The sequence below is a fragment of the Sphaerodactylus townsendi genome, linkage group LG01 (genome assembly GCF_021028975.2).
Source record: "Sphaerodactylus townsendi isolate TG3544 linkage group LG01, MPM_Stown_v2.3, whole genome shotgun sequence".
Classification (NCBI taxonomy): domain Eukaryota; kingdom Metazoa; phylum Chordata; class Lepidosauria; order Squamata; family Sphaerodactylidae; genus Sphaerodactylus; species Sphaerodactylus townsendi.
The window spans coordinates 48479984-48506660 of record NC_059425.1 but is presented as its reverse complement, the minus strand read 5'-3'; the positions used below and the strand labels follow the sequence as shown (position 1 = coordinate 48506660).

Here is a 26677-nt window from a genome sequence, read left to right as displayed (position 1 = left end):
ATCCTGTCTTTTGGATAATGGAAGTTGAATTTTAGCTAATAGCATCCAGGCATTGATCTAATTAATTTTTAAGCTTCTGGTACGTACAACAACATCCAGTCACAGTGAAGTGTATAGGTTAATTGTGCTCAATGAATGTTTGCTTGTCTACAGCCTGATCTCAATTATTGTATTCTGAAAGAAAATGAATACTTTTCAGGTAGTTGTTTTCTTTGAAACAAATCCTTTGCCACAAAGTGTACTGTATTATTTTCAGCCCCAACTGTTTATGTCTTTTTTATAATATGGTGACTTGTGCCCTGCTTTGTTCAATTGCTTTTCCCCACCCTTATACCATTTCTGGCTTTACCTCATCCTGTACTAGACAAGCCAGCCTGAACTGAGGGCCAGTGTGGTAGGCTGAAGAGTTTGGGGTTCAGACTATCAGGTTTACCCAGGAGTGACTCAACTGATGGTCATTTTTAAAATTTTTATCTCATATCACTGACACTGACTGGAGGCAGAGGATTCCCCACTCCCACTGGGGTAGCTAGCAACCCTACTAGGACTGCATAACTTCCTTTGTTTTGGCCTTCTGGAGATATACAAAAACTGTTGAATTCTGGAGAACATCTGTTGACACATGACATGAATGACCCTGACATGCTATAATCTATTTATCTAATGCTGGGGTTTTTTTTGTTTTGATGATTGATGGTTCTTACTATTTTAGTGGTATTTGCTATTTATCATTGATTTAACTGCCTCTTGTTGAATTTTTTAACTTAGTTTTTATTTTGTAATCTGCTTTGGATAATTTTAGTATAAAGGCAGAGTAAGACAAAGACATATATATATATCATTTCAGGCTAAGGTTGAGCTTCTGTGTATGAGGGTTGCAATCTTCTTGTTTTGTGTGTATACTTTCTCCTAGGAGCTCCATCACAGTAGTCAGTTTGTAGACTCAATTGCAGTGCTGCATTGTTCAAGTTAAGGTTAGGAACACAGTGACACAATGATCTGTCACATTTCTGTCTTGCTTTTCCTTCAGAGTATTTATAAGATACACATGATGCTTCCTTCTTCCAGTACTACTTGGGATCATCTGAATTTATGGAACAGAAGTTATAACAGACAAAGCACTGCTCCAAAACTACTAGCACTGAATAATGTTGTTCATATTTCTTTTCCCAGGAAGATTATGATCGCCTGAGACCATTATCTTACCCCATGACTGACGTCTTCCTTATCTGCTTCTCTGTGGTAAATCCAGCTTCCTTTCAGAACGTGAAGGAGGAATGGGTGCCAGAGCTGAAAGAATATGCCCCAAATGTACCCTTCTTGTTAGTTGGAACCCAGGTAGGTCTGAATATTTTACATGTTTTACAAAAGTAGAAGGATCCTCTTCCGCATCCAGCATGAATTCCTGGTCCTCCATTTTAAATCTCTTCATAGTTTTGACCTTGTCTTTCTATTTTTTATTTCTTGTTCATTCCCTTTCTGTGATTTTCACTCTCCAAATCTGAAGTGAAACTGAACAGTTTGTTGCCTGCTTAACTGGCTCTGCCAGTTCTCCTGTTTGCCTTGACTGCCTTTCCAGAGCACTGACATGTTACCGCCTTTCTCTTTCCCGTTCAGGTTCCTTCACAGAGTTTATCTTTTCCACAAAGTTTTTGCCTTCCAATCATGCTTATATTTATATGGTGTTCTAGAATGTGAATGTCCAAAGCACTGACCTTATGTTAGATGTGAGGGCAGTATTTCTATTCTTTATATGGTAGAGGGGAAGTGAAGAGTTAAGAAAGAATGGAGCATTTTGCCCAGGACCACCTGGTGAGACTCAAACCAGAGACATGGTGACTTGCAGCTCAGGTTCTTAGCTGCTACAACAATTTAGGTTCTTGGTCCTGCAAGATTCCTTCCAACTCTTAACATTATATTACTGCAATCCAGTTTCTCCAAATTCCAGCCACAACCTCTTTTTTCCAGCCTCTCACTCTCTTGTTCCTTTCAACCAGATAGAGCCAGAGAGGAGTCTAGAGTCTTCTAGTCCCTGTGACTGACTTCCTGAGCTTTATACGACCCGGTGCTCGATCCCTTCCAGTCCGGCTTCCGTGCTGGGCATGGGACGGAGACCGTCCTCATTGCCATCACAGACATGCTCCGCATGCAGCTAGACCAAGGCGGATCGGCGCTGCTTGTGTTACTTGATCTCACAGCAGCGTTTGATGTGGTCGATCACGACCTTTTGATCCACCGCCTGGCAGCCTCTGGAGTGCGGGGCATTGTCCTCCAATGGATTGCCTCCAGCTTCTCCAGGGTCGTGGGTCAGGTATGGTGCGGGGTTGAGGCCTCCCAGAGAGCCCCACTTAGTTGTGGGGTTCCTCAGGGGGCCTTGCTTTCCCCGCTTTTATTTAACATCTACATGCGACCCCTTGCTCAGCTGGTGCGGAGCTTTGGGCTGGTCTGTCACCAATGGCGGATGACACCCAGCTCATTCTGTTGATGGAGAGGGGGGCTGCCTCTGCCCCTGCAGCTCTACAGCATTGTCTGGAGTCGGGTCGCTGGTTGGTTGAAGCAGAGTAGGTTAAAACTTAATCCAACAAAGACGGAGGTCCTCTCTGGCTGGGCCGGGGGGAGAGACCAAGGGAATTCCAGCCGCCTATATTGGAGGGGGTCGCTTTTGGCCCCTCGCATCCCTGGCTCAGAGCCTGGGGGTCCGCCTGGACTCTGCCTTGTCAATGGAGAGCCAGGTGGCCCATGCCACCTAGGTTATGCGTTTTTTCATCTTCGCACGGGCGTTGGCTCCCTATCTCTCTGTGACTGACTCCGGGCCACTGTGATCCATGCGACAGTCACCTCGCTGTTAGATTACTGTAACTCTTTTACGCTGGCCTTCATGATTGATCCGCCGAAGTTGCTTTCAGTCCTGTAGTCGCTACTGACAGGTGGTGGTGATTACTCAGGACCATATCACCCCTGTGCTACTGGCGTCTGTACTGGCTCCCAGTGGAGTTCCGGATCGCTCTTCAAGGTGCTGGTAATAACCTTTAAGGCCTTACGCGGCATGGGGCCCTCATATCTACGGGACCGCATCACCCCTTATGTCCCACATAGGCCACTGCGCCGGGTAGTGGTGGCAGAATAATTCAGGCTACACCCTAGCTCGCCACGACGATGCTGCTGGCCTCGACCCGGGCTAGGGCCTTTACGGCTCTGGCCTCAGCCTGGTGGAATACCTTACCCCCATTGGTCCGGCCCCAAGGGATCTTGGTGAGTTCCGCGAGGGCCTGTAAGACAGAATTATTCCAATCGGCCTCCTTTGGAGAGGCTGGCCGCTGTTCTATTGCCCCCCACTGAAACTCACACTTCCATCTTTGTCATCTCGGCTACCTGCTGTGACTCCATCTGGGCCCGCCTGTTCCCTCCCTTTGTTCTTTCCTCTTTTCCTTTGTTTTTAGCCGTAGGAACGGGGGCCTGTTTGAACTGTTTTATACGGGTTGAATGGCTTGGATTGTTTTAATTATATGTAATTGCTGCCGGAGTTTTAATGTTTACGTTATGTTGTTGAGTTGCTGTTAATAACAGCCATGTTGTTGAGCCGCCTCGAGCCCTTCGGGGAAGAGGCGGCCTATAAATCTAAAATATAAATAAATAAATAAATAAATAAAAGCATGGAATGGTAGAACTTTGCAGAAATCAAAGTGAACACCTGCATGACACACACACACACACACACACACACACACACGCACACACACACACGCACACACAAAATTTTACCAGCTGTGAGATGCTGGAGAGGGATGGGGGAATCCTCATGGCCCATCACACAACCAATCACATCTGTTTTGAAACCCCTTTCCAACTCTTAGTGGGATAGTGGAATGAGAGTTTTCAGCTCTTTCCAGGCTCTTATCCATGCAGGGTTTGGCGTTCTGTCCTGTTGTTCTCCTGCCCCTATCAGCAGTGTTGGTGAGAAGTACAAGCTGTACAGTGTTTGCCCTGCCAGCTTCTAGGCCAAACGTGGGGCTTTCCTGAGGAAAGAGAGGCCTGCCTTCTTGTAGGATACTCATTTATATTTTGGATGTTGTGCTTTGGCACTGCTGAGCTGAGATCGTCTCAATTTTAAATCTAATAGTTTAAAGTGGTTTTATGATTGAAGTTGTTATTGGTTTTTAACACAATTTAACTTGGAAAGGGTAATTGCAAGAAATGTTCTAAGATTTAGAGCAGCACTACATGATACAATGGAAAACATGTGTTTTCTGTTAATAGTTCATGTAGAGGGGAGGCAGTTTGCAAGGAGAGGTAGTGAATGGCAGTGAAACCAGTTCTTTCCTGCAGTCTCTCTTTTTTCCCATCTTCCCCTCCCCCACTCACATTCAGCTATGTTTATTTCTGATCTCAGAATCAGCAAGGGGGAAGGAGTTATATGGGAGCACTGGTGAGTGGAGCAAGGATTAAGTGGTCTTTTCCCAGCTCCTGATTCTGTTCCGCAAAGGCCCCGCGTTTTGCCATGTACAGCTCCACTCTCCTATACTCACAAGGTTGCAATACATAGGAAAGAATGCCCCTGATTTGTGATCTTTTCCTAACAGATTGATCTTCGTGATGATCCCAAAACTTTAGCACGGCTGAATGACATGAAAGAGAAACCAATATCTGTGGAGCAAGGACAGAAGCTAGCAAAAGAGGTAAGCTGGCTGTTTAGAGACCCACAGGCTAGCTCACTGGGATTTCCCCCCCCACCCCCATTTTGAAAGCTTTTCTGAAATCTTACATGAAAGAATGACTGCAGTGAAATAATGGGTAGATAGTCACAGGAAAGCCTCAAATGAAAGAACCAGGCACATGCTAATCTGCTTGGAACTATTACTTTGAAATGGAACACCAGAAGCAGCAATGCAGCCTCTTTAGAGAAGAGTGGATCACCCACTGTTCTCATACTATTAGATGGCGCTCTTTTACTAATCAAGTAGCAGGTGCCCATCATATCAGAACAGTCATACAGGGTTGATTGAAAAGCAGGAGAAGGGTCTGTGCTTGTTTCAGCAGCAAGGCAGAAATGAGACTCATATGTGCAGATGCCACTCAGGTGCAGCTGTATGACACAACAGTGTGTTTTCCTGCATCTCACGTGCACCATTCAGTTCTACCTTTTGCTTTCCTGTAGACTCCTACAGTCACTGAATTATGATTTACATTTGTTTATTTCATAAAAAACTTGCATGACTTCTTTTCCACTATGGGAACTTTAAGAAATTAACATGATGCTGACCACTGCTCTATCCCAGTCCATATTGTCTACTCTGATTGGCAACTCCACAGGGTTTCAGGTTGAGTTCTTTCCCATCTCCTACTACTTGAGCCTTTTAAATGGCAATGCTGGGAATTGGACTTTGGTCCTCCTACATTTAAAGCAGAAGCCATATCGCTAAGCCTTGCTCCCTCCCCGAACACGCAACTCTCGTCCAGTATTAGTGCTTGCTTCTCCTTTCGAAGTATGCAGTTCTCTTATTCCTTTGCCCATCCCTGTTCTCCTCCCTGGATTTGTTGCCACTCCCTCAAAACATGTTGGTTCTGATACATACAGCTCCTTTATCTAAAATTGGCCTTCATCGCTACCAGTGGACTTCTCAGTTCTTGATTCCTCACATGTCTCCAAACTGTTCTAACTGTATGTTTACTCCACTGTTACCACTGCTGTTGCTGGAAAGAAATGCATTAACAGTACAGGAGAGACTGGCAGAAATCCTTTATGTCCCTAAGACCACAATGCACTGGACATTCTGGAGAACAGTTATCATTTGTTAATTCTTGGAAAACTGGGTGGGTATTTTGTTTGGATGCTGCTCTGCCCATTTGAAGCCAGAAACAACAACCTTTGGAGTCCATATAGTATTAGATTTGGATTGGGGAAAATATTTTCGTCTGTGACTACAGAAGGAAGATGGTGGATTCTTTCATATGCAGATGTACACCTTTTCCCTTCTGCTGACATGGTCAGTCTGACACCTTTGCCAGAACAACAGCCAGACTCTGGTCTTCTTGTGGATTTCAAGTTTTGGTACAGATTATTGGTCTGGTTGTCCTCTTGCTTGTCCTCTTGTATCTCCATGTCTACATCCTTTCTCCAACACATGTGCAGATAGATTTCCTGATTTGGATCCTGGCCTATAATGGTCCTTCCTATGGGTCTGGTGAAAGTGCAGCAGCCAGCTTTGGTCCTAATCTTTCCAGGACCAGAACTGCAACTTCTTGGGTGCTCAGCCACTAATGCTCAGTTTCTCAAACTTCTATGTAACCTGCCCAATAAGAGTTTCTGTGAAAATAAAATGGGAAAATGCCATGTACCGGTATCCTACTTCATATTCTTTGGAAAAACGGCTGTATACAAATGTGATAAAGCATGTATTTTTAAAGTGGATATTTCTCTCCACCATGGGCTCACAATGTTGCATAGCCTCAACAAATTTTAGTCTTACTGCTAAAGGAAGGAGAATGAGCCAGCCAGACCCATAGCCCTGTGGGGCCCTGTGTCTAGTTTACACACTGGCTGGAAACCAGTGTCCTGTTGCCCAGGAAACCTGTTAAGGTGGGGAAGCAGGCCTGGGATCCTTAAATGCTGGCCCTGGATATTTCTAGAAACTGACTCAGATATCAGTATTCCTGGGAATCCTGAATACTGCTTCAGGAGCCCAAATATACTAATAAAGTATTTTTGGGCTGGATTTATCGGAGTGCACATCCCTAGACTTTCCTGATGAACAGCTTCTCTCCAGGGTTGCAGGCTGAGAAAGATCTCTCTCAACACTTACCACCTGAAATTCTTTTAACAGGGATTGAATCTGGGACTGACCCTCTGTATGGGAAAGCATGTGTTCTATTGCTAAGCCATAGCTGCCTGCCCCCCAAGGCAGGAGAACTCTCCAATTTCAAAGGCTGCAGTGCAATCTAAGCTGTTAATGAAGCCATTTTGCTCATGAATAAAACATAATTTTAAATACTGCTAACTAGGTTGGCTCATTTAATACTTCCTTTTTAATAATTAGAAAATAGCTCTTTGGAATGGAAGACAAACACATTAAAATAGTGAGATAATTGAATGGCTGGCAGTACCTTCAAGGCATTCCAAAATTACGACCATTTAAAACACCAGGTGAAAGTTACATTGGATTATGAAGGCTGCTTTTGTTTATCAGCTTATTTCCACTCGAGTGTTTGGTTTTTTTCAGAATTGCCCATATGATTCCTTTGCACTTTCTTCCCACACCTCACAATCACAAAGCCAACGACTGAAACAACCACTCTGTTTTTAATGTGTTTTTCAGAAACTGAATCTAATGAAAGACATTCTAAACCTGTCAGCAAAAGACAAAGTAAAAGAGTAACTTCTTTTCCTGCAGGGTCAAACGCTAGAATGTGTTTCTAAAGGCAAAGAAAAGAAAACATAAACCTTTGATGTTTCTGTATAAATGAAAGCCCCCACGAGCTTACAAATAGATTTTGGGGAGGACAGTCGGTGCCTGTGTAGCTATTAAAGACATTTGTTTTCTTGACAGATAGGAGCTTGCTGCTACGTGGAGTGCTCAGCTTTAACACAGAAAGGACTGAAGACCGTTTTTGACGAAGCTATTATAGCCATTTTAACTCCAAAGAAACACACAGTGAAAAAAAGAATAGGATCAAGATGCATTAATTGCTGCCTGATCACGTGAGACCCCCACTGGGACAATGGCCACACCTACTGTGAAACTTCCCTGCATATACACTTCTTAAAACCCTCCTGTTACCTGATCATAAATTAATTTGGAAGCTGATTTTAGGAATTGGCATTTGGTGAAATCCAGAGGGTGGGGGAGAGGGGAGAGGACAAAAATCCCATATCTGTGAAGAAGCAAGCAACCATCTGTTCCAAATAATTTATTAGGACTGGAAGGAAAATACAATCTCTCAGGGGTAACACAATTTAGGACAGATGCATCAGCATGTTGCCACAGCATCCAAACCATGCTGTGAAAGGAGGTGCAAGGCCCAATGATGCTTTGAAGATGTCTGGGTAGCTTTGACCCACACGGAAGTCTCTGCACAGTCTTGATAGAATCGGCACAAGAGGAAAACAAAACCAAGCCTTCTCTCTTCTTAGCGCCCATCATCTGCTTTTGTAGGTAAGCTGCTTCCTATTCCAGTATATCCACAAAGGTGCAATGAGGAGACCAGCCACATAGCCAAAGGTGGCTCCGAGCGAACAGGAAATGGGCCACACCTAAAGGAAGAGAATGCTGCATTAAAAGCTAGACATTACGGCTTTATGAACTTTATGAGCACAAGTTGTTTTGGGTGTAATTTACAGGAAAAAAAACCAGAATGCAGTACAGGATCCATTTTAGAGCTTCATGCGCTTTCTTGGAGAATGCCCAAAGTGTTAGTGGTCATCGAGCCTTTATTATGAACACTAAATGTTGTGCAGCTTTTAATTAATATGCATTAAAATGTAACTAGGCTTCTGGGTATGGCAGCTGATGCTTGATAATTTTCCGAAACCAGGCAAGAAGCTTGGGTAGCATTTCACCTGCTAGTCTTGGAGGGCTGCAGCTGCTGCAGTGTTCATGCCTCTCAATGAATTTGTTAGTCTTTAAACAAATTTGATAGTGGATGCTTGAAACAGTTTGTGATCCCCCTCCCCCCCCCCTGCATTCTTACATTGCTGAATAGCAGTTTGACAGTAAAGCACAACTGAAGTGGAAGGACACATTGGGATGGTTTGTCTCCACATTGTCATCTTCCTCCTCAAGGGACTGTTAAGGCCCAGGAGAGGAAGTGTGCAGCCCATTTCCGAAGCTGCCAAACGTTTCCCCAGCACCATACTAGGACTACACATCATGTGCAGGTTTTCCTTTCGTTTTCTTATCCCTAGCCAATGCTAAACAGAATGCCCCAATTACAGTGTTTCTGTGCCATGTGTCCCGAGTGTTCCTTCTCCCTTGTCAAGGCCTGCAGTGCCTACATTATGGTGAATGTGGCCCAACATTGACTGTCAGCAAAAAGGGAAAGTGAAATTTAGACGAGTGAAGTCTCCCTCATACACATGAAGTACTTTCATTTGTGTTTGAAGCCTGTGCATTCTAGACCCAGCACATTCTCTCCAACACAGGCCAACCAGCCACGCCAGAGAGCACACCAGCAGCATAAAGTGCAAAAAAATAGCAGCAGTCACCACATTAAAACAAAGCTGAGTTGACTGATGGTGTGAGTTTTAATTTATGAATTAACCAAATAAATATTCTTAAATGCAGTTAGGAATACAAGAATGGTTTTGGAAGTGTGTGTGGGGGGGTACTTTTTGCTTTTAAGATGATTTGTGTGTTGCAGCAGGCAGCATCTTAGAAGAGACATTCCTGTTTGTGCGTGAGAGAGAAGGGAGAATACCTCTCCTAAGATGGCTTCTGCCATCCTTTTTTTTAAAGGTACTTATATTTAAAATAATTATGGTGTGCTTTTAAAGTGCTGCCTGATTCAGGGCAGGTGTTTCAGTTAATCCAAAAGTGTATAGATAATGTAACCAATGAATTGATTAATACTGCAATCTTATGTGCACTTACCCGAGAATGAATCCCATTGGGCGATTTACTTCTGAGAATGCTTAGGATTGCTCTTGTAGCCAAAAAAAGTGTGCAGGCAGTTCTATTAAATAGGCATCCAGCAGAGTTCCTTAGGATGGCAGATCTTTGCTATACTGATTGAGAGGCATGGTATGTCTGTAACAGTGTCTAATATGGCAAAAGGACGTGTCTGAGGGAATCTTTGGATTTGCAGGCTTTCCCCTATACTCTGTGTGGCTTACAAACTAACAAGTCCAGTTTTTGTGGCAAACCACATATTGTGGTTATGTCTGATCCCCTGCCCCCAAACTGTAGTTTGTTCTCTTGTATACAAACCTGTATTGAACTGTAGCTTTCAATCCTGGCAGGCAGAGGGAAAAATCAATGTTTCCTGGCTTAGATACAAGAGTCAAAATAATCTATGAGCTGCATTCAAGGGAAGAAAGTGTGTATGTGGGCTTCAGGATAACCCCCCCCCCCCTCTAATTCCCATAAGCAGCCATTGTTACAAATAGACTATGCCCAACTCCTCCCTCTTCGAATCAAGGCAGCCCAAGTTATGTTGTGATATCATTGCAATGGGCAAGGAGGGATGGAATTGTCTAAAGTGAGAGGAGTTGTAGGAATAGTTATCTTATGCAGTTCCACGTACTTTTAGCAAATTTTCCAGTACTAAGGACCATCAGTGGGAAAAGAACGCCTCTCAACAGACATCCGAATAGCTTCTGCTGCTTGCCAGGATGTTCAGAGTATAATCTCACATGATTTAAATGCCATTTCAGACTTGAAATTTACAATAAAAGCAATCAAAATATATGTTGATTATGTAATTGGGATAATATTTAAGAAAATTAAATTGCTGGAAGTCAGCTGAACTCAAAATACTGAACTGACATCCTCAAGATTCAGATGAATTAAAGATATAAATATCTGCATAAACTGGAAACACTGAAGAAACATTAACAGAAAGGCATGTAAAAATGCTCCCAGTTATCTAAGTTCTGTATCTCCTTGCACGGTATCTCAGCCCGCAAACACAAAATCCAAAGTCACACTGGCTTCCTGGTTGTTCTGCGCAGTTACGAAAATGACAACCTTGCTACTTTTGAAATTAGAGATTCTTAGAGTGCCAAATTGTGTATCAAGTGAGGTAACATTAGTGCTAACACACTGATCCTGCAAACAAGCAGAATACCCATTAAAACCAGATGCAAAGTAAAACAATACTCCACATAAAAAAGCACTAAAACAACTGCATGCAGCACACTGTGATCTTTCAGCCCCACTGAGACAGTTGCCACTATATGTTACAGTACAAGAACACAGTGGTGCTGTTACAATCAAGTACTGCTAAATGCTGATACTGAACACTGATAGCTCATACTTGTTTAGTGACTTGAAAGCTCTATGCAGACATCCTCAGCAATTGTAGTGCGTTGATCCTACCACATTTTCTGCTTCATTGCATCTGAACCTCTTCCATGTTCCTCAGCATAGCCTTTTGGCTGGTCAAGAGAGCCCCTTCCTCTTTTGCCAGCAGAAAAGTTGGCAGGGTCCAACCCACTGTTATCTCCCTATCTGGTATTCATGTACTAAAACTGTGTTGTCACGGGCCCCTTGTGGCTGTTACATTTCAAAAGTGGGAGTAGGGTGGGTACGTTGTGGATAAGGCCTATGCATGCACAGGGGTCAGGCAAGACCTATGTGGGCATAACAGGGACAAGGAGTAAAGAAGGGAAATCCCAATTCTCCATCAAGCAAACATAAAAGGTTATCTCCCTAGTTAGTTGAAAACTTAAAGACTTCCCTTGGCACCAGAGTCCCTACCCGGAAAAAGGATCAACCCCAATTCTGAAAGATACTGGCCTGATCATCACCAAATACAAAGTCAAGTTTCACTTTAGAGCACTGCAGCCTAGTTTGGCTCTTTTGTCCTATGGGTACTGGCAATGCTCTTCGTGCCTTCTGCTGGATCGAGGCACTATGTATTCTGTTAATCTTTCTAAAAGGCACAATTTTTTTTGCCTCATCTCCAGGACAACCAGTGAAGTATAACCGAGACATGTGAGGGGAAAAAAGCCAAATTGTCTGTCCTCCAGCCTGGAGCTCCTGTCTGTGCTTATACACCAGCGCCCTAAACCTTTTAATATAATGATCCAAGAAGAAGGAACAGGAGAGCTGATTTGCTCTCTCCCATATCCTTCCAGCCATTAGCCTTTTCATAGTTTCAACTTTTCTTTCACTATCTAGGATTTGCTGTGCTTCAGTCTTCCCGCACTTAACCTTCACGTTCCTGGACGAGTGCATTTAGTGTCAGATTATATTCATTTAGAGGTCTTGGAAAGTACAGAAAAGATGACAACCATCATCTTTACATGAGGTGCCTTAGGTACTGTTCCCTGACCTTGCTTAAATTTTCCCCTCCTAGTTTCAGAAACATAATTGGTTTCATTTAATTACTGCTGTTTTTCAAACCAAAGATTTGCTTGTTCCTACTCATTAACATGACACTGGGTATCTTCTGCCAAGTGTTAAGAAGCTTTTACATAATACAATGTATATTCGATGCTAGTGTACTGTAATGTGTAGCTGAAAGTTGTATCTTCCCTGCATATTTTTATTCACAATAAAACTCAATTTTAGCAGGATTTGACCAGTGATTAGATGAAAACAAAAAGCAATGATTTTAAGATATATTGTGACATTTCCAGAGACACTTATAACCCAAAAACAAGAAAGTACATATACATTTGAATCTGATTGTGTACTTTCCCCTTCACAGGGGCAATAGTTTGATTTATCTTGCAATGGTATAAAGTCTTTTCCTACATTTGCCCCAAATATCTAGCACAACTAACAGGCCTGATCTCTTAATTGCGATTCTGAAACATGTATGCTACTTCTTTGGGTCAAATTCCATCTTCCTTACCTAATATCACTAAAGGGATATTTTGGCACTCACCTTAACAATGGCTCAGTATAACTGGGTTCCCAGCTTAACAAGGATTTTTAAACAGTTACAAAACTCTGGTCAAATGGCACCTGGTTTGCCTTAGCCACCATTAATGTCTATTAACCACAGTTAAGAGACTGGACCCATTGCATGTGGCCAGGCCAAAGAAGTTACTGATTATCTCTGAAGACTTACAATGCACACTGAAGTCTTTGTGGGAATCTTTATGACAAATTGATATCTTGGAATCTTTTGCTCTTTACTGTATATGCACATTTTAACTGTATGTGTCAAATGCTACTGTGATTATTTCTAGTGAGCAGCCTTTTCTCACTAGAAAAAGTGCTTTCTAAATCAGGAAAAAAATAAAAATGACTCCTCCATTTGCAAGTTTTCATATTTTTTTTGGTCATCACTTTCATATTCTCCACCATCTTTGTTGGAAATAGGCAGGCTCTGTTAAGAAACACATAGCTTGGTGTTTGTGTTAAGGACTATTTTAGAATTATTTTTAGAGAAAGTACTTCAAAAGGACATGGTGGAAAAAATTATTCAATAGTGCTGTCCACACATCTGTGTTCTTAAAATCAGCTTCTCTTTTTCCTTGCATGTTGTGTAAATGGAATCAGCTACATTTTTCTTGTTTTGCATTACTTTTAAATGATTTAGACTGGGATACACATATAACGGCAGTGCTTGTTCTTTGGGTTGAACATGATTTTGAACCTGTGTGTCTCAAAACAAGTACCCTACTGTGAAAGCTACATGAAACTCAGAATTTGCAAAAGCAGTATGGGGTATAGCATGGAAATGGACTGTTTTAACCTTTAAAAGAAAATCCCACTGTCTGCAGACAAACCCTTCAACTCACCTAAACTGGTTCTTGGAATCTTGGTTACTGGCTGATATATTTTAAAAAACCTTTTTAAACATTCCATCCTGCCTTTCTCCTTCCAAGTAGGACCCGAGGTGACTTGTTACAAGTCATACCCAATAGACATTACAGCACATAGAATGATAATAAAAATCTCACACACAACAGGTCTTGGCCTCTTCCACAGACAGAAGTTCTCATACTTCCAAGCATGGGAGAATGCAGTTGAAGGGACGTGATGAGGGTGGGTGAGAAGGGGACCACTTACTGTTCAGTTAGAGCTCTTTTTAAGCTAACTTAAACACTCTGAGGTTGGCCTGCACAAGCACAATCCCATGCGGGACTGCACAGAGGCCACAATGATGAAGCTGGTCTTACTCCTACAGGACTGGAATACTCTTCGTGAAATGTATTAATAGCACTAGAAAGTTATAAAAATTATTATGGGTTCATTCTGGAATATGATTCTTTCTGTTTCAATGTTTATCACAAAACAAGCACTTCTAATTACATAAAAAGTGGGGAGGGGGGAACCATCTGCAAACAAGACAGACCCTTCACTATACTTGGAAGATGCCATGGGTATGTAGTAAAATGTGACTTTGTACATTAATAGACAGCCAAAGTGGCCTAACAGTTAGAATGTCAGACTAGGAAATGGAAGATCCAGGTTTAAATCCCACCCTATCCTAACCTCACGTTATTTCTTATAATAAGAAAAAAAGAAAGAATAACCATGTATGCTGTCCTGAGCCCCTCAAAGAAGGAACAGGATGGGAATGGGACAGATAGGGAAAAAGCCCACCCCCTAGAAAGGTTCCAAGATATGCTCCTGATTAGAGTTATCTAAAAGGAAAAACAGTAGGAGAGGAAAATCTCTGAAAGCTTACAGAATCCCAAAGTGGGAGGTTTGGAGAGAGGGGAGGGGATTTTCAAACTAAGGAGAATCATCCACATGTAGTTCTCCCACACGGCACCATAACAAGAAGAAAAGAGATGTGAATGACTCCATCTATTTGATTGAAATGTTCACATTCATTCATTAGCAGCATTTGAAAGAAAAAACCTTCATCTCCAAGCAGCAGCTATTTGAACCATCATATAAACCTGGTCTGGAACACTGCTCAAGCGATCAAAGCTCGGCTCCCACAGCTTTCTCCTGCACCACCGCTAATGGATATCAAAGAAGAAAGACAACTCATTTGAACTCGTCAGGATGTCCAATGCCGAGTCAGGCTTCGGAAGGGAGTATAAAGATATTTGTCTAAGATTTGTATCCTGCTTTCATATTCAAAAATTCACAAAATAAGTTATACTGCACTTAGTATTTGTATTATGTGATAGACAAAACAGTGGCTCAAAGCAAGCCTTAAGAACTGCAGGATTAATTTATCTTCTCCATCATGCCGGAAGAGAACATAAACATTACCATTAGCCTCAGGCCAACCCAACAGGGAGGTTCAGTGGAAGAGGACAGAGATTTGCACACAGGTGGCTATTTCCTGGGATTTCTAGTTAAAAGGTCTTGGGTGTCCATCAGGTGTCGGAAAAGACTTTTTCTAAGGCCGTTTCCACACGGCCACGCTCGGGGGTGCGTTGGCGTATACACCGCCAACGCACACATACACACCCCGGGACTGTTCGCGACGCAACAGTCCGGTAGAAGGCTCTTTGGGAAGAGCGGTGCAGCGGCTGCAACTGTCGCCCAGAGCGGCGATACCTTCCTCGCGACAGCTTCTGGCGTGAAATGCCCAGGCCAGGGGACACGCTCCCCTGCCCTGCGCAACAGCTCTGGAGTCGCAGGGCAGGGGGCGTGTCCCCAGGCCTGGGCGACACGCTGGAAGGTCGCAAGGAAGGTACATTGTTCAGGAAAGGAGGGATGGCACCTTCCAGCCAATGCCGTTCACACGGCAGCAGCTTCGTGCCACTGGGGGGGGGAAAGGGGGCGATGCAGCTCGCTTATCGCGAACAGCTCCACTAGGGGCCGGTGTTTTTTTGCACATCCCTGGGAATTGCTGTTATTGGCCCACGTCTTGCGAAAGCGGGCCCTCCAAGATTCCTAGAAGAACTTCCGCTATGGGCACACCATTATAAACTAAGTGAGCTAACGTGGTGTGGGGACGGGGGCGGTGGTGGCACTAACCCAGTGATGGCGAACCTATGGCACGGGTGCCAGAGGTGGCACTCGGAGCCCTCTCTGTGGGCACGTGCACACAGAGTTTGTCATGTGGGGGGTGGAAAATCACCCCTACACACACACATCTAGGCTGGCCTGGTCCACTGAGCACGATGTGCGCACACCGCAGTGAGCAGGGAGGACTTGGCTGGCAGGCCTGGTGCCTGTGCTCCACGTGACTGCTGCCCGAGGGGGAGGGTGCAGAGGAGGCAGAGAAGCTAGAGAGGCACAGAGCGGTGTGAACAGGACTTGCTGGAGGATACAGCATGCTGGCCCCTGCTTGAGCGGGTGGGGTGGAGGAAGAGGGAGCCAACCGGTTTTTTCTAAACGAAAACCTCAGCGTTCAGGTTAAATTGCTGGGGTGGCACTTTGCGATAAATAAGTGGGGTTTGGGTTGCAATTTGGGCACTCGGTCTCAAAAAGGTTTGCCATCACTGCACTAACCTTTTCTTTAATGAGAGCTGCTTCAAAGTAACTAATCCTATTCCAAGCTATTCCCCCCTACCCAGAATGTTACTAAGTCCTGTTCTGCCCTAGAAACAGAACATGGACTAGAAATAGCACCTGAAACGAAGCCATCAGATAAACAACACAGAAGGGGAGGAAAGCCCAGAGCAGTTCTTTTTGCAATCTTTTTCTGCATCTCTTAGAGGACATACAAGCTATGCTACAGCAGCAGGTGGGCTACCAGTAACTAACTAGCTGCTGCAGATTCCTAGATGTCTGCTTTGTTCAACATCATATATTCATATAAAGTGTGGTACTTTAAACTGAGCAGCTTTTTAAAAGGATCAAAAAAGTGCAATTCTCAGAGAAATAGATCAAAAGGAAGAAAATAAAATGCTACCGATTTAAGTAGGTATGTTGTGGTTTTCAGTTTTAACAGAGTGCTTTAATTAGAACATTTTCCTAAAGCATGATTTTTTAAAATAAAATCTATAAATTACAATAAAAAATAATTTACCCACCAGTCTATTTTTGGAAAATAAATTAAATGATATTTAGTACAATATATATTTATAAGGGTAACTATTTCTATTTTCAGCCAACTGAATTTATTGCCTCTTTAATTTCATAGCTCATACTGCATTATAAATAACCATCTCTGCAGGAACTAATTTTTGCTGAAGGCTGCAGTTTTTAAGAGTCTGTTTGAAGAAACAGGCACTTTTGTTCATATTTGTGGTGTTAACAGTTTAAAGTTACCTGACTTGCATAGAAAAGAGATGTGAAGAATAAAAAAATCCTTTTTCTTTTTGTTCATGTTGGAAGTGTCTCTGAAGGAAAGAGAAATGTCCAAAGTTTTAACTTTCCCCTTTTATTGCCAAATGCTGTGTGTGTGTTTTTTTTAAAAAAGATGTATCACTTTTAGGTGAAGAAGCTGTAATTACGGCACTATAACATATGAACTACTTTGCCAAATGGTCTGGGCCCAGCGATGCACAAGAATATAGAATATACTTAGCCAGAGGTGCAGCAAGGGGGAAAAGCGACCGGTGCACTGGTGTGTCCTCCGCCCCTGCCCTCCCCTGTCATGCCCTCACCATACCCCCACAGGGGCGTATGCTCGGTGCGTCATGCACCCCCTGCCCCGCCCCCTTGGAGTTATGTCTCTGTACTTAGCACAGTTCTGCATGCACAAGCCATACTGCAAGGGGTGCTGCAACATATAGAGCTCAATATATTTTTATGAAATAATGTAGACAATGAGCAACTGAATGCACAACAGATGGTTCCCATTGTTTATTTTTAAAATTATTTCAGAAGAAATAATTTGCATCAGGTCTTCCACATGTGGGGAAATACTGGAATAAAATCACTTTCACTTAACTCAAGCTGAAGTAACGAATAATTTTAGCACTTCTGTAAGGACTTTCATGTACCTAGAAATCCAATCCATTGTAAAGAGAGCCAATGTAATGCAGCAGCTAGAGTGCTGAACTTGGGCCAGGAAAATACAAGTCCCAACCAGTCATGAAGTTCAGGGGGTGACCTTAGGCCAGTCACACATATACACACAGTCAAATTTAGCACATGGGGTTGATGTGAGGATAAAATGGAAGGGAATACACATACAAGTATATGCCATTCAGAACTCCTTGGAAAAAGTGCAAGAATCAGGATACAAATGAGATCATTATATGCTTCTTGAAAATTCAAATAAAATAATAGATTTTCATTAGTTGGGGACAGTCTGAGATTTACCTTAACAGCATAGCTTCCAATTCCATGTAGCTGCTTCTTGTGTGTAAAGTGCCAATGAGTCGGAGCCAACTTATGGCAACCCTGTAGGGTTTTTAAGGTAAGAGACTAACAGGGGTGGTTTGTCATTGCCTTCCTCTGCATAACAACACTGGTATTCCCTGGAGGTCTCCCATCTAAGTACTAACCAGGGCCATCGCTGCTTAACTTCTGAGATCTGATGAGATCAGGCTAGCCTTTCAAGGCAGGGAGTTGCTTCTCAGAGTACTGTGATAATGCATGTAATAGAGAAAATCACCTGGGAGGTAGGGAAATAATGTAGTTACCTCCCTCACCAACTGATGCTTTTCCCACAGGAAACCCCTTCATTTTTCATCACATCGGGGGGGGGGGGGGGGAGAACATAACAAGTTTGCTCCATGCTCACTATGAAAAGGCACATTCCATCATATTCTCCCAAGGACTCCAGACTTATATTATAACTAATAGAGAAGACTTTGACTTTTATATCATATACAGTGAGAGGACCCATAATTACTGCTAAGACGTTTACTTAATAAATGAGTGATACTGCTTACTGTTTACTTAATGAGTTGTACTGCTTACTGTTGTACATAACATAATAGTAATTTCTTTCATAGCAACAAGAAATTCCAGAAGGGGTCCATAAAGAAGTTCTTGAGATCAACAGATCACTTGGTACCTGAGGAATGAGCATCTTGAAAGAGCACAGATTAAACTAAAGCTGCTTTCCTGGAATCATCTTTTTTTCTTTTTTGCCATTATCAAGAGTTTAATGCAACCTCTTTTAAAGGTCTCCCCCTCCACACACACACAAAAGGCACATTGAAATGACCAAGTATTTTGGAAAGCCTCCGTTCATAAAAGAATGTAAAACTTCTCCAATATTTCCCAAGTCTTGAAAGTCAACTGCTGATAGAAACTTCTGCAATAAAAGCAGGCTTTATGCTTTCTACTCCAGAGAATCACGTATTATCTTAACCTAGCACAGAGATAAATACTCATTTACCAACTGCTTCAGAAACATTATAAATTTCATTCATTTTTAAAGAATAATAGAAATAAAAGATGAAAGCTGTGTGTTAAGGGTGTGTGTGTGTGTGGAATCAGTGTGTTTTAGGTGGTGATCCATTTGAAGGCCAAGCAGCAGGTCATTGTGTTCATTAAAATTTACTCAAGTCTAGCTCCACTGAATAACTTCAGAGAAGAAAAGTAATTTCAAAGGGAGTGACAACTTTTGACTAGGGAATATCAGCTCAGAAACCTGTGGCTGCCTGCATACGTATATACATATGTGAACGCACACACATGCACAGAGTGAAAGACCCCGCTGGCAGTTACCAGATAATTACTTGTGGGGGGTAGGGGGGGGGAGAGCAATATCTCGGGAGAAGCACCACCAGTCACACAGAGAATGACAACAGTCAGCTGCTAAGGGTCAGTTGGGCGTCCTATTCCATGGACGGGTGAGAAGCAAGGAAAGTTTTCACCCTGTAGCAGCTGTGGCCTGAAGAAGAAACGACATCCAGAATCACAGTGCCAGGAAGATCTCAAGGACTGGGGGGAAATGACTGAAACTACTGTTTTTGTGCATGCATCCATGTTTGCCTAATTCATTATATATCTTAATTTGTCATACCCTGTTTCCCCGTAAATAAAATAGTGTCTTATATTAATTTTTGCTTCCAAAGATGCGCTGTGTCTTATTTTCAGGGGATGTCTTATTTTTCCACTCCACAGCTGCATGCTCTGGTGTTCTGTTCGACGGGCATGCTTCCAAACAAAAACTTTGCCACGTCTTACTTTCGTGGGATGCTTTATATTTAGCACTTCAGCAAAACCTCTACTACATCTTACTTTCAGGGGATGTCTTATTTAAGGGGAAACAGGGATATATACGATGAATTTTTTAAAAGCTGGCTCAAAACACTATACAATGGGAAAGCATGATAAAAATATGCTACACAAATATATTGCCAAATTCCTAGATTCCCTCATAAAAATTCCCTCTCCTTAAGGCTGTCCAGTCTCCTTGCAGTTTGCTGGGATTAACTGGCCTCTTAACATGCTCATGGGTAATGTTCAGAGGGACCCTGCAAAGAGACACCACATGTTTCTACCTGCCTTATCCCAATCAGGCAGGCTTCCGTTTACTATCTAGCCTTTGCCTTCCCCCTTTTTCTGAACACCTAGATGTTAAATCAACAGATAGTGGACTGACTGTTTGGAACACGCTCTAGTACAAGATGCATCAAAACTGGAGAGCACCTGCCATTTCTAAAAAAAAACCTCGGAAGCTGTGAGATGGATCCTAATCCTATCCTACCACTCCACTGAACTCCAACTGAAGGAGATTGCTCGCAATTAACTGGTTTGTTTCCCCCCATGGCAGAGCCGCTTAGGTTGGAGGAAGTCTAACATAGGTTGGGCCAAAATACTTGGTAACTGTGAATTATTTTAGTATCATCAGTCTGAAAGAAGCATCAATGATCCTCATCCCAAGGAGCTGACAATCTGAAATTCACCACAAGGGAGGCAAAAGAGATCAAGGAAAGGATTCAGAGGGAAAGAATATTTACTCAGTAAAATTAATTGCAATAAGTATATGCAAAAGTGATCCAATTTTTATCTGGTCTTTGCTCTAGTGAGCTCAGCATGGCTTATAAGGTTTCCTTCCCCATTTAATCCTCACAACAACTCTGTAAGGTAGGTCAACTTCAACAGACCTTTATTAGGCATATCAGTAAAAATAAAACAAAATACAGGACAGTGGGTGTTAAAACAAGACATAAAACTGGACAAAGCACGTAAGGTTGGTAAGGAAGAGGTGATCAAGCTTCCGTTCAGTTTTTGACTTGAGCACTTCTAATAAAAATTCAGCGGTTTTTCCAGTTATCCCGCTGTCGCTATTAGTCAGCAGGTGAATAGTCTTTGTATGCTCTGAACAACTTTTTTTATTTCCTAGAGCTGGGACAAGTAGGGAGAGTCTAGGTAACACATACCTCAGGCAAGAAAAGATAATATGCTCAAGGGTCTCAACAGTATCCTGACAATATGCACATGTTCTATCTTGAAGTGGAATATTCAACTGTCGGCCCTTAAGAACAGCAGAGGCGAATGCATTAACATCTAGCTCGAGTAATGATCCATCTCTGCCTGGACTCTTGACAGTTGGGGTAGATATTTAGCTGTGAGGCTAATTTCAGGATAGATTCCAAACTGCAAGGGGGCTGTAAGGTAGGTAAGGCCGAACCATTCAAGGCCATCATGTGAACTCTATGGCAGAAGGGGGATTTCAGCTCAGGTTTCCTTAATCACAGAATGCCACACTAAACATAACACTACATGACATTACTGTAAGCACATGTTCAGACACGAGAAGGTGAAGTGAGAATTGGCTCAGATTTACCTAAATTCTAAACATAATTTATCAACTTGGTGTACTTTTATTCCATCCTTTCCCCAAGGAGCTCAGGGCTGAGTACATCTCCTTATTTCACCCTCCTAACAATCCCTCTGAAGATTAGGCTGACCAAGAGTGTGAATGTTCCAAAATCACCCAGAAAGCATTCAAAGTTGTGCAGGGACTTGAATGTGGGTCTCTCAGTTCTAAGTCTAGCAATCCAACCACTACATCTGAGTGGTTCTCCATGCAACATCACTCATCTCCAAGCCCAGAGGTGCCAGCGGCAGTTTGACTGCTGCCAAAAACTCCTTCCGGATGGCTGGAACATCTGAATCCAGTTCTATTATTAATAAAAATTAACCCCTCCTCCCCCAATTAGTTTTAAAATCAAAAGTATCTCAACAATCAAATGATTACATAGACTCTTAAATGGCATCATCAGGCAGCTCTGTGTATAGCTTTCCTGCAAGCTTCGTATTTTCTCATATGCAGCCAAAGGCCAAAGTTTGCCAGAGCTCTGTTTGAAATTGCAAGCTAGGTTTTTGATGCAGAGCTTGGCCACACCACTCTTGCAGATCAATTTAAAGCCAGTAGGCTATATTCAAATGCATTTTGTTAAGTGCTTTAATGGAAAGGAGCTACAAACACCACAGGCCACATTATAGATGGCATCAGAGTACCCAGCCTCCCATAAAATCAAGGCAGCTAAGCTGACTGGACAAGCACTGGACTCTAGGAGTGGCAATTCTGCACCATAAATAAGAAATGAGGTTGCACGTTTGTACTACCTGAATGCAAAAGGACACTGATAACCACACAGATCACGTTTCCCTGTTACCTGACTGGAGGAAATCATTTTCCTTCATCCAATATTCTATTGCCTTTCAATTGACAAAACTCATATAGTTTCATTCATTCAAATACGCAATGGACAAACACAAAATACATCAGATCATCTTATAAACAAAAGAGATGAAAGGCCATCTACATGCCACTAGTTTTTTAAAAAAAACATATTCAGGATTAACCACCTTAAATATGCCACCAAGAGATTGCTGGAAAGATTCTCTTCTCAGCTTGCAAATTCGATGAATTTACTGTTGCAAGATGAAGTAATGATCAGTCATTCAGGAGGCTTTAAAATGGATTAGACAAATTCTGCAATAACAGATCTACCAATGGGTATTAGCCACAATACCAAAGTCTCCATATACAAAGGTAGTGCTCCTCAAAATATAGGCGCTGGGGGCAAAGTCCTATAACCATGCTTCCTCTTCATGCTCTCCTTATGCATTTACCAGAGAGATCTAGGTAGCTGCTACTGGCAGCACAAATGGACCTTGGTCTGAACCAAATAAAGCAATTGTTGTGTTCATCTATATTACGGCAAGAAACTAACCTGCCATGGTCGATCCCAATCCAGGGGAATAGGAAATGCTCCAAGCCATGCTCCCACCACGCTGCACATGGTTGTGATCTGCAGATTGTTATCCCAGATAGACATGGCCCTGAAAAAAAAATTGCTTGACATTTTCAGTAACCGTAAGTAATGAACTCATTCACAACTTTAGACCTGCCTCCTCCACCAATACATCCAAAGATGTAATGCACATTTACTCAGGATAAAGTTCCAATGAATTGAGTGAAACTTGCTTCTGACTAAACAAACACTGGGCTAAAAAATGTCATAAAAATTTAAAAAGCGACAAAATAAAAGCCATAAATTGCTACCTCACCACTCAGCAATGTGGTTATGAAGCAGTTCCCAGACAAAGTCTACTTAAAAATTACAAAGCTAGGGTGGGAGGAAACCAATAAGCCAGTGATGGCGAACCTTTTCGAGACCGAGTGCCCAAACTGCAACCCAAAACCCACTTCTTTATCGCAAAGTGCCAACACAGCCATTTAACCTGAATGCTGAGGTTTTAGTTTAGAAAAAAAATGGATTTGTGGCTCTGAAGTATATGCGTTACTCGGGAGTAAGCTTGGTGGTAGTTACTGGCTTTGCTTTGAAGCAACTATGCAACAATCATGACCCTAGGAGGGTTTATGCAGAAGCAAGTCCCATTGCCAGCAACCGAGCTTACTCCCAGGTAAAGGATCGCGCTTTAGTTCTTTGCATGAAAATCAGTGGGGTTTAACAGCGCTTAACAGGGTTACCTATACTGCTTCCCCAAAACTGGGTCTTAGGTTTAATGCTAATAAACAAGCCCAGTGGCCCAGGCCAGCCTAGATGTGTGTGTGGGGGGGGGCGATTTCCCCCCCACACACACACACATGATGAACTCTGTTTGTGCGTGCCCACGGAGAGGGCTCTGAGTGCCACCTCTGGCACCCGTGCCATAGGTTCGCCATCACTGCAATAAGCCAATATGCTACCTAATCATTAACAAAACCCAGGCCAACTTCTCCTCCACGTGATCGGTGGACTCAGGTGAACTGGATTTGTTTCCCCGCTCTTCCACATGAAGCCTCCTGGGTGACCGTGGACTAGTCACAGTTCTCTCAGAACGGCCTCAGCCCCACCTGCCTCACAAGGTTTCTGTTGTGGGGAGAGGAAGGGAAAATGAGTTTGTAAGATGCCTTGAGACTCCTTACAGGAGGGAAAAGTGGACTATAAATTCCAACTCTATTATTATTATCATTATCATCATCATCATTATTGAATTAATGTTAAGTAATGAGACCTTTGGGGAGAGCGGTTTATTAAGTCGAATTAATAACAATAACAACAACAACCACAATAATAATAGACACAGAAGAGCATGGAGGTGAAATGCCTGCCTAAACACAGGTGGACAGAGCAAGCTGTTCAATTTCATTTGCATCAGTTCAAAAACAGTGGTAGGTAAAATAACCACAGTGTTTCCTTGCTAAAAGAGACGGCACCATTTGAGTCGCTACTTGCCATCTGGTTGCAACATTATTCCTGTGATTATACATGGGGAGAGAACACAGTAACTTTTCTCATAGCCGAGAAGTGTTCACAGAAGTCACAAAATAAACCATAATCACCAAAGCTGGAAAAAAAAACATTTCAAATACTTAAGTACACTGGCGCCAACAAAATCAACTGTAGCATAAACAAATACTGCTGGGTTAGACTTCAAGAGAGTTATCTCCTGCCTACTTTGGGTCATTTTTATCCCATCATACGACTTCCGTAGTCATACCTGTGATAACAACCCTTTGGCCAAGACAAACACTTGGGCCCCTTCCGCACACGCAAAATAATGCATTTTCAAACCACTTTCACAACTGTTTGCAAGTAGATTTTGCTATTCCGCACAGTTTCAAAGAGCACTGAAAGCAGTTTGAAAGTGCATTATTCTGAATGTGCAGAATGAGCTTTTGCTTCAGACACAGAGTTAAACCATGGTCTGATATTGTAGGAATCATGGATTATGCTCTTTCTCCCCACCTCCCTTCTCTTGCATGTTCACAGGAGAGTTGTTTTTCAACAAAAATCAGCTTGTTACAGCCAAAGCATGAAACACGATCAGGCCATAGTGTCAGCCATAGTGGGGCAGGGTGGCAAGGTGAAGCCTGAGCAAGAAGTAATCCATGGTCCCCAAGTGTGCAAGGAGAATGGAGCACAAAATACAGAACTTCTTCATGTAGCATCCACAGTGGCCCCTAGACTGCAAAATGCCCTCCCTCCAGAGGTTCATCAGACACCTTCTCCCTTGGTGTTTTGGCACCGGCATTGGGCATTTGGCTGACACATCCCCTCCACTGGGAGGATCCCCCAGGATGTCCATATACCCTGCCTTTTTAATGGATAAGTGGGGTGGGTGTAGGAGATTTTAGATTGTGTCTGGGTTTTAAGAATGGGGTTTTATTGTGTTTTACTGTCATGATTTTAATGTTACATGTTTTATTGTAACCTGCCCAAGACTGTGTTCTCTCCCCATGTATAATCACAGGAATAATGTGGGTAATAGGGTGGGTAATAAATGTAAACAGAATCGAATAGTTAACAATGCACTGCTGACCCAGCAGCACCGTGGTAGAACGTTGGCACACCAGCCTTGCACGGGTTCTGGTTGCACCGCACTTCACCTCTCATCCCCCCATGAGTCATGAACTATCTGGCTCAGTCACTGGCGCTCCGGACAAAGGGACAATGGTCTTGCTCCCCTGTGGTGAGGATTAGGCCCAGACGCTTACGCCTCTCTCCGGTGACGTAGGCAGCTAGGTGAGAGATCATGTATCACATGATGATCTCCCCCGTCTCCCCGCCTGACTCCCCTTGCCCCTTCTACACTCCCATTAGAATCATAATAAAAGGTGGCAGAGACCAGCACGGGAGAGTTGTCAGATCACTTAACTCGGCTCCTGTTGCTGACGCTTCCACCAGATGAAAACCTCCCTCCGGGCTCCTATTCCTAGCTACCTAATTCCCAAGTGGGATGACTACAGCGGCAACTACAAATTATGTCAGAACCATTTCAATGAGATCTCACTGGAAAGCACTTTTTAAAAATCAGGATCAGGCAGAGGGTTGGATTCACACTAAATTTTGCACCAGTCAGAGGTGTATCTAAAGAAAATGGAGCCCGGGGCAAAACCTGAGTTTTCCGCCCCCACCCTCATGGGCGGCTCTGGAGCTGCCCTCTCCGGCTCTCTCCACCTTTCATCTTGATGAGGATGGAGAGGGTGGAAGGTGGAGGGTGAAGAGGAATGGCTTGGGGTAGAAGAGGATAGAACAGAGTGACTGGGGATGGCGGGAGGATGGCAGCAATGTACCCAGAGCATCTGAGTTAAAATAAGTTTCAAGATAGGTACATGTACATATACAGATGATAAAAAAACAATAAAAATCTACAGCAGATTGTGAGGCATTACAGAAGGCTTTCATAACACATGGAGTGAGCAAGAAAATAGCAGATGATGCTCCAGGTGGTGAGTACACACTGATGCACACTGAAACAAAAATAATCCTTACTCCATGTTTTTCAGTTTTAGCCTACTTATCAGTGATTACCCACTCAAGACATGCTGAAGTCCCTGTAGTTTATTTGTATACTAGCAAAACACGTTCAAGCATATAGGACATAAGATTATAGGAATCATTGGAAGGGGAGGGACTCCATACAAATGGGTAGTACAGTGTTAAACTAAAATCTGGGAGACCTGGGTCTAGCTGCCATGTTACCATGCAGCTAACTGGGTGACTTTGGACCCGTGACACACTCTCAGATAACCTATTTTAGAATGTAGTTGTGACCGAGAACCACGGACTCCACTATGAGCTCCTTGGTGGAAAGGAAGGATAAAAATGCACCAGAAAGGTACATATATCAATATAAAGAAAGCAGAGGGTGTGAGAATATAATATTGTTTAATAAAGTAATACCTGGCACAGAATATTTTGTTATTTTACTGATTATTTCACACCTTTATTGAATAGGAGTGAGCACCTGGTTAATTTAAAGTATTAAATCTGAACAAGTGGGGC

At 42.9% G+C, this 26677-nt stretch overlaps 2 protein-coding genes across 4 annotated transcripts in view; one reads left to right on the top strand and one right to left on the bottom strand.

Annotated features, from left to right (window-relative positions):
- The window catches only part of RHOQ (ras homolog family member Q), a 32187-nt gene extending 19265 nt beyond the window's left edge, over positions 1-12922 (top strand). Inside the window, exons 3-5 of the mRNA XM_048482692.1 lie at positions 1174-1338; positions 4581-4676; positions 7545-12922. Coding sequence (XP_048338649.1) covers positions 1174-1338; positions 4581-4676; positions 7545-7700 — 417 coding nt within the window. The 3' untranslated portion in view covers positions 7701-12922. The remainder of the gene's footprint in view (positions 1-1173; positions 1339-4580; positions 4677-7544) is intronic.
- PIGF (phosphatidylinositol glycan anchor biosynthesis class F) overlaps positions 7891-26677 on the bottom strand; it is a 33050-nt gene continuing 14263 nt past the window's right edge. For all 3 annotated transcript variants that reach the window (XM_048482681.1, XM_048482665.1, XM_048482673.1), the window contains exons 5-6: positions 22616-22724; positions 7891-8248 (exon numbers count right to left, since the gene is read on the bottom strand). In XM_048482681.1, the coding sequence (XP_048338638.1) occupies positions 8135-8248; positions 22616-22724 (223 nt within the window). In that variant the 3' untranslated portion in view covers positions 7891-8134. The remainder of the gene's footprint in view (positions 8249-22615; positions 22725-26677) is intronic.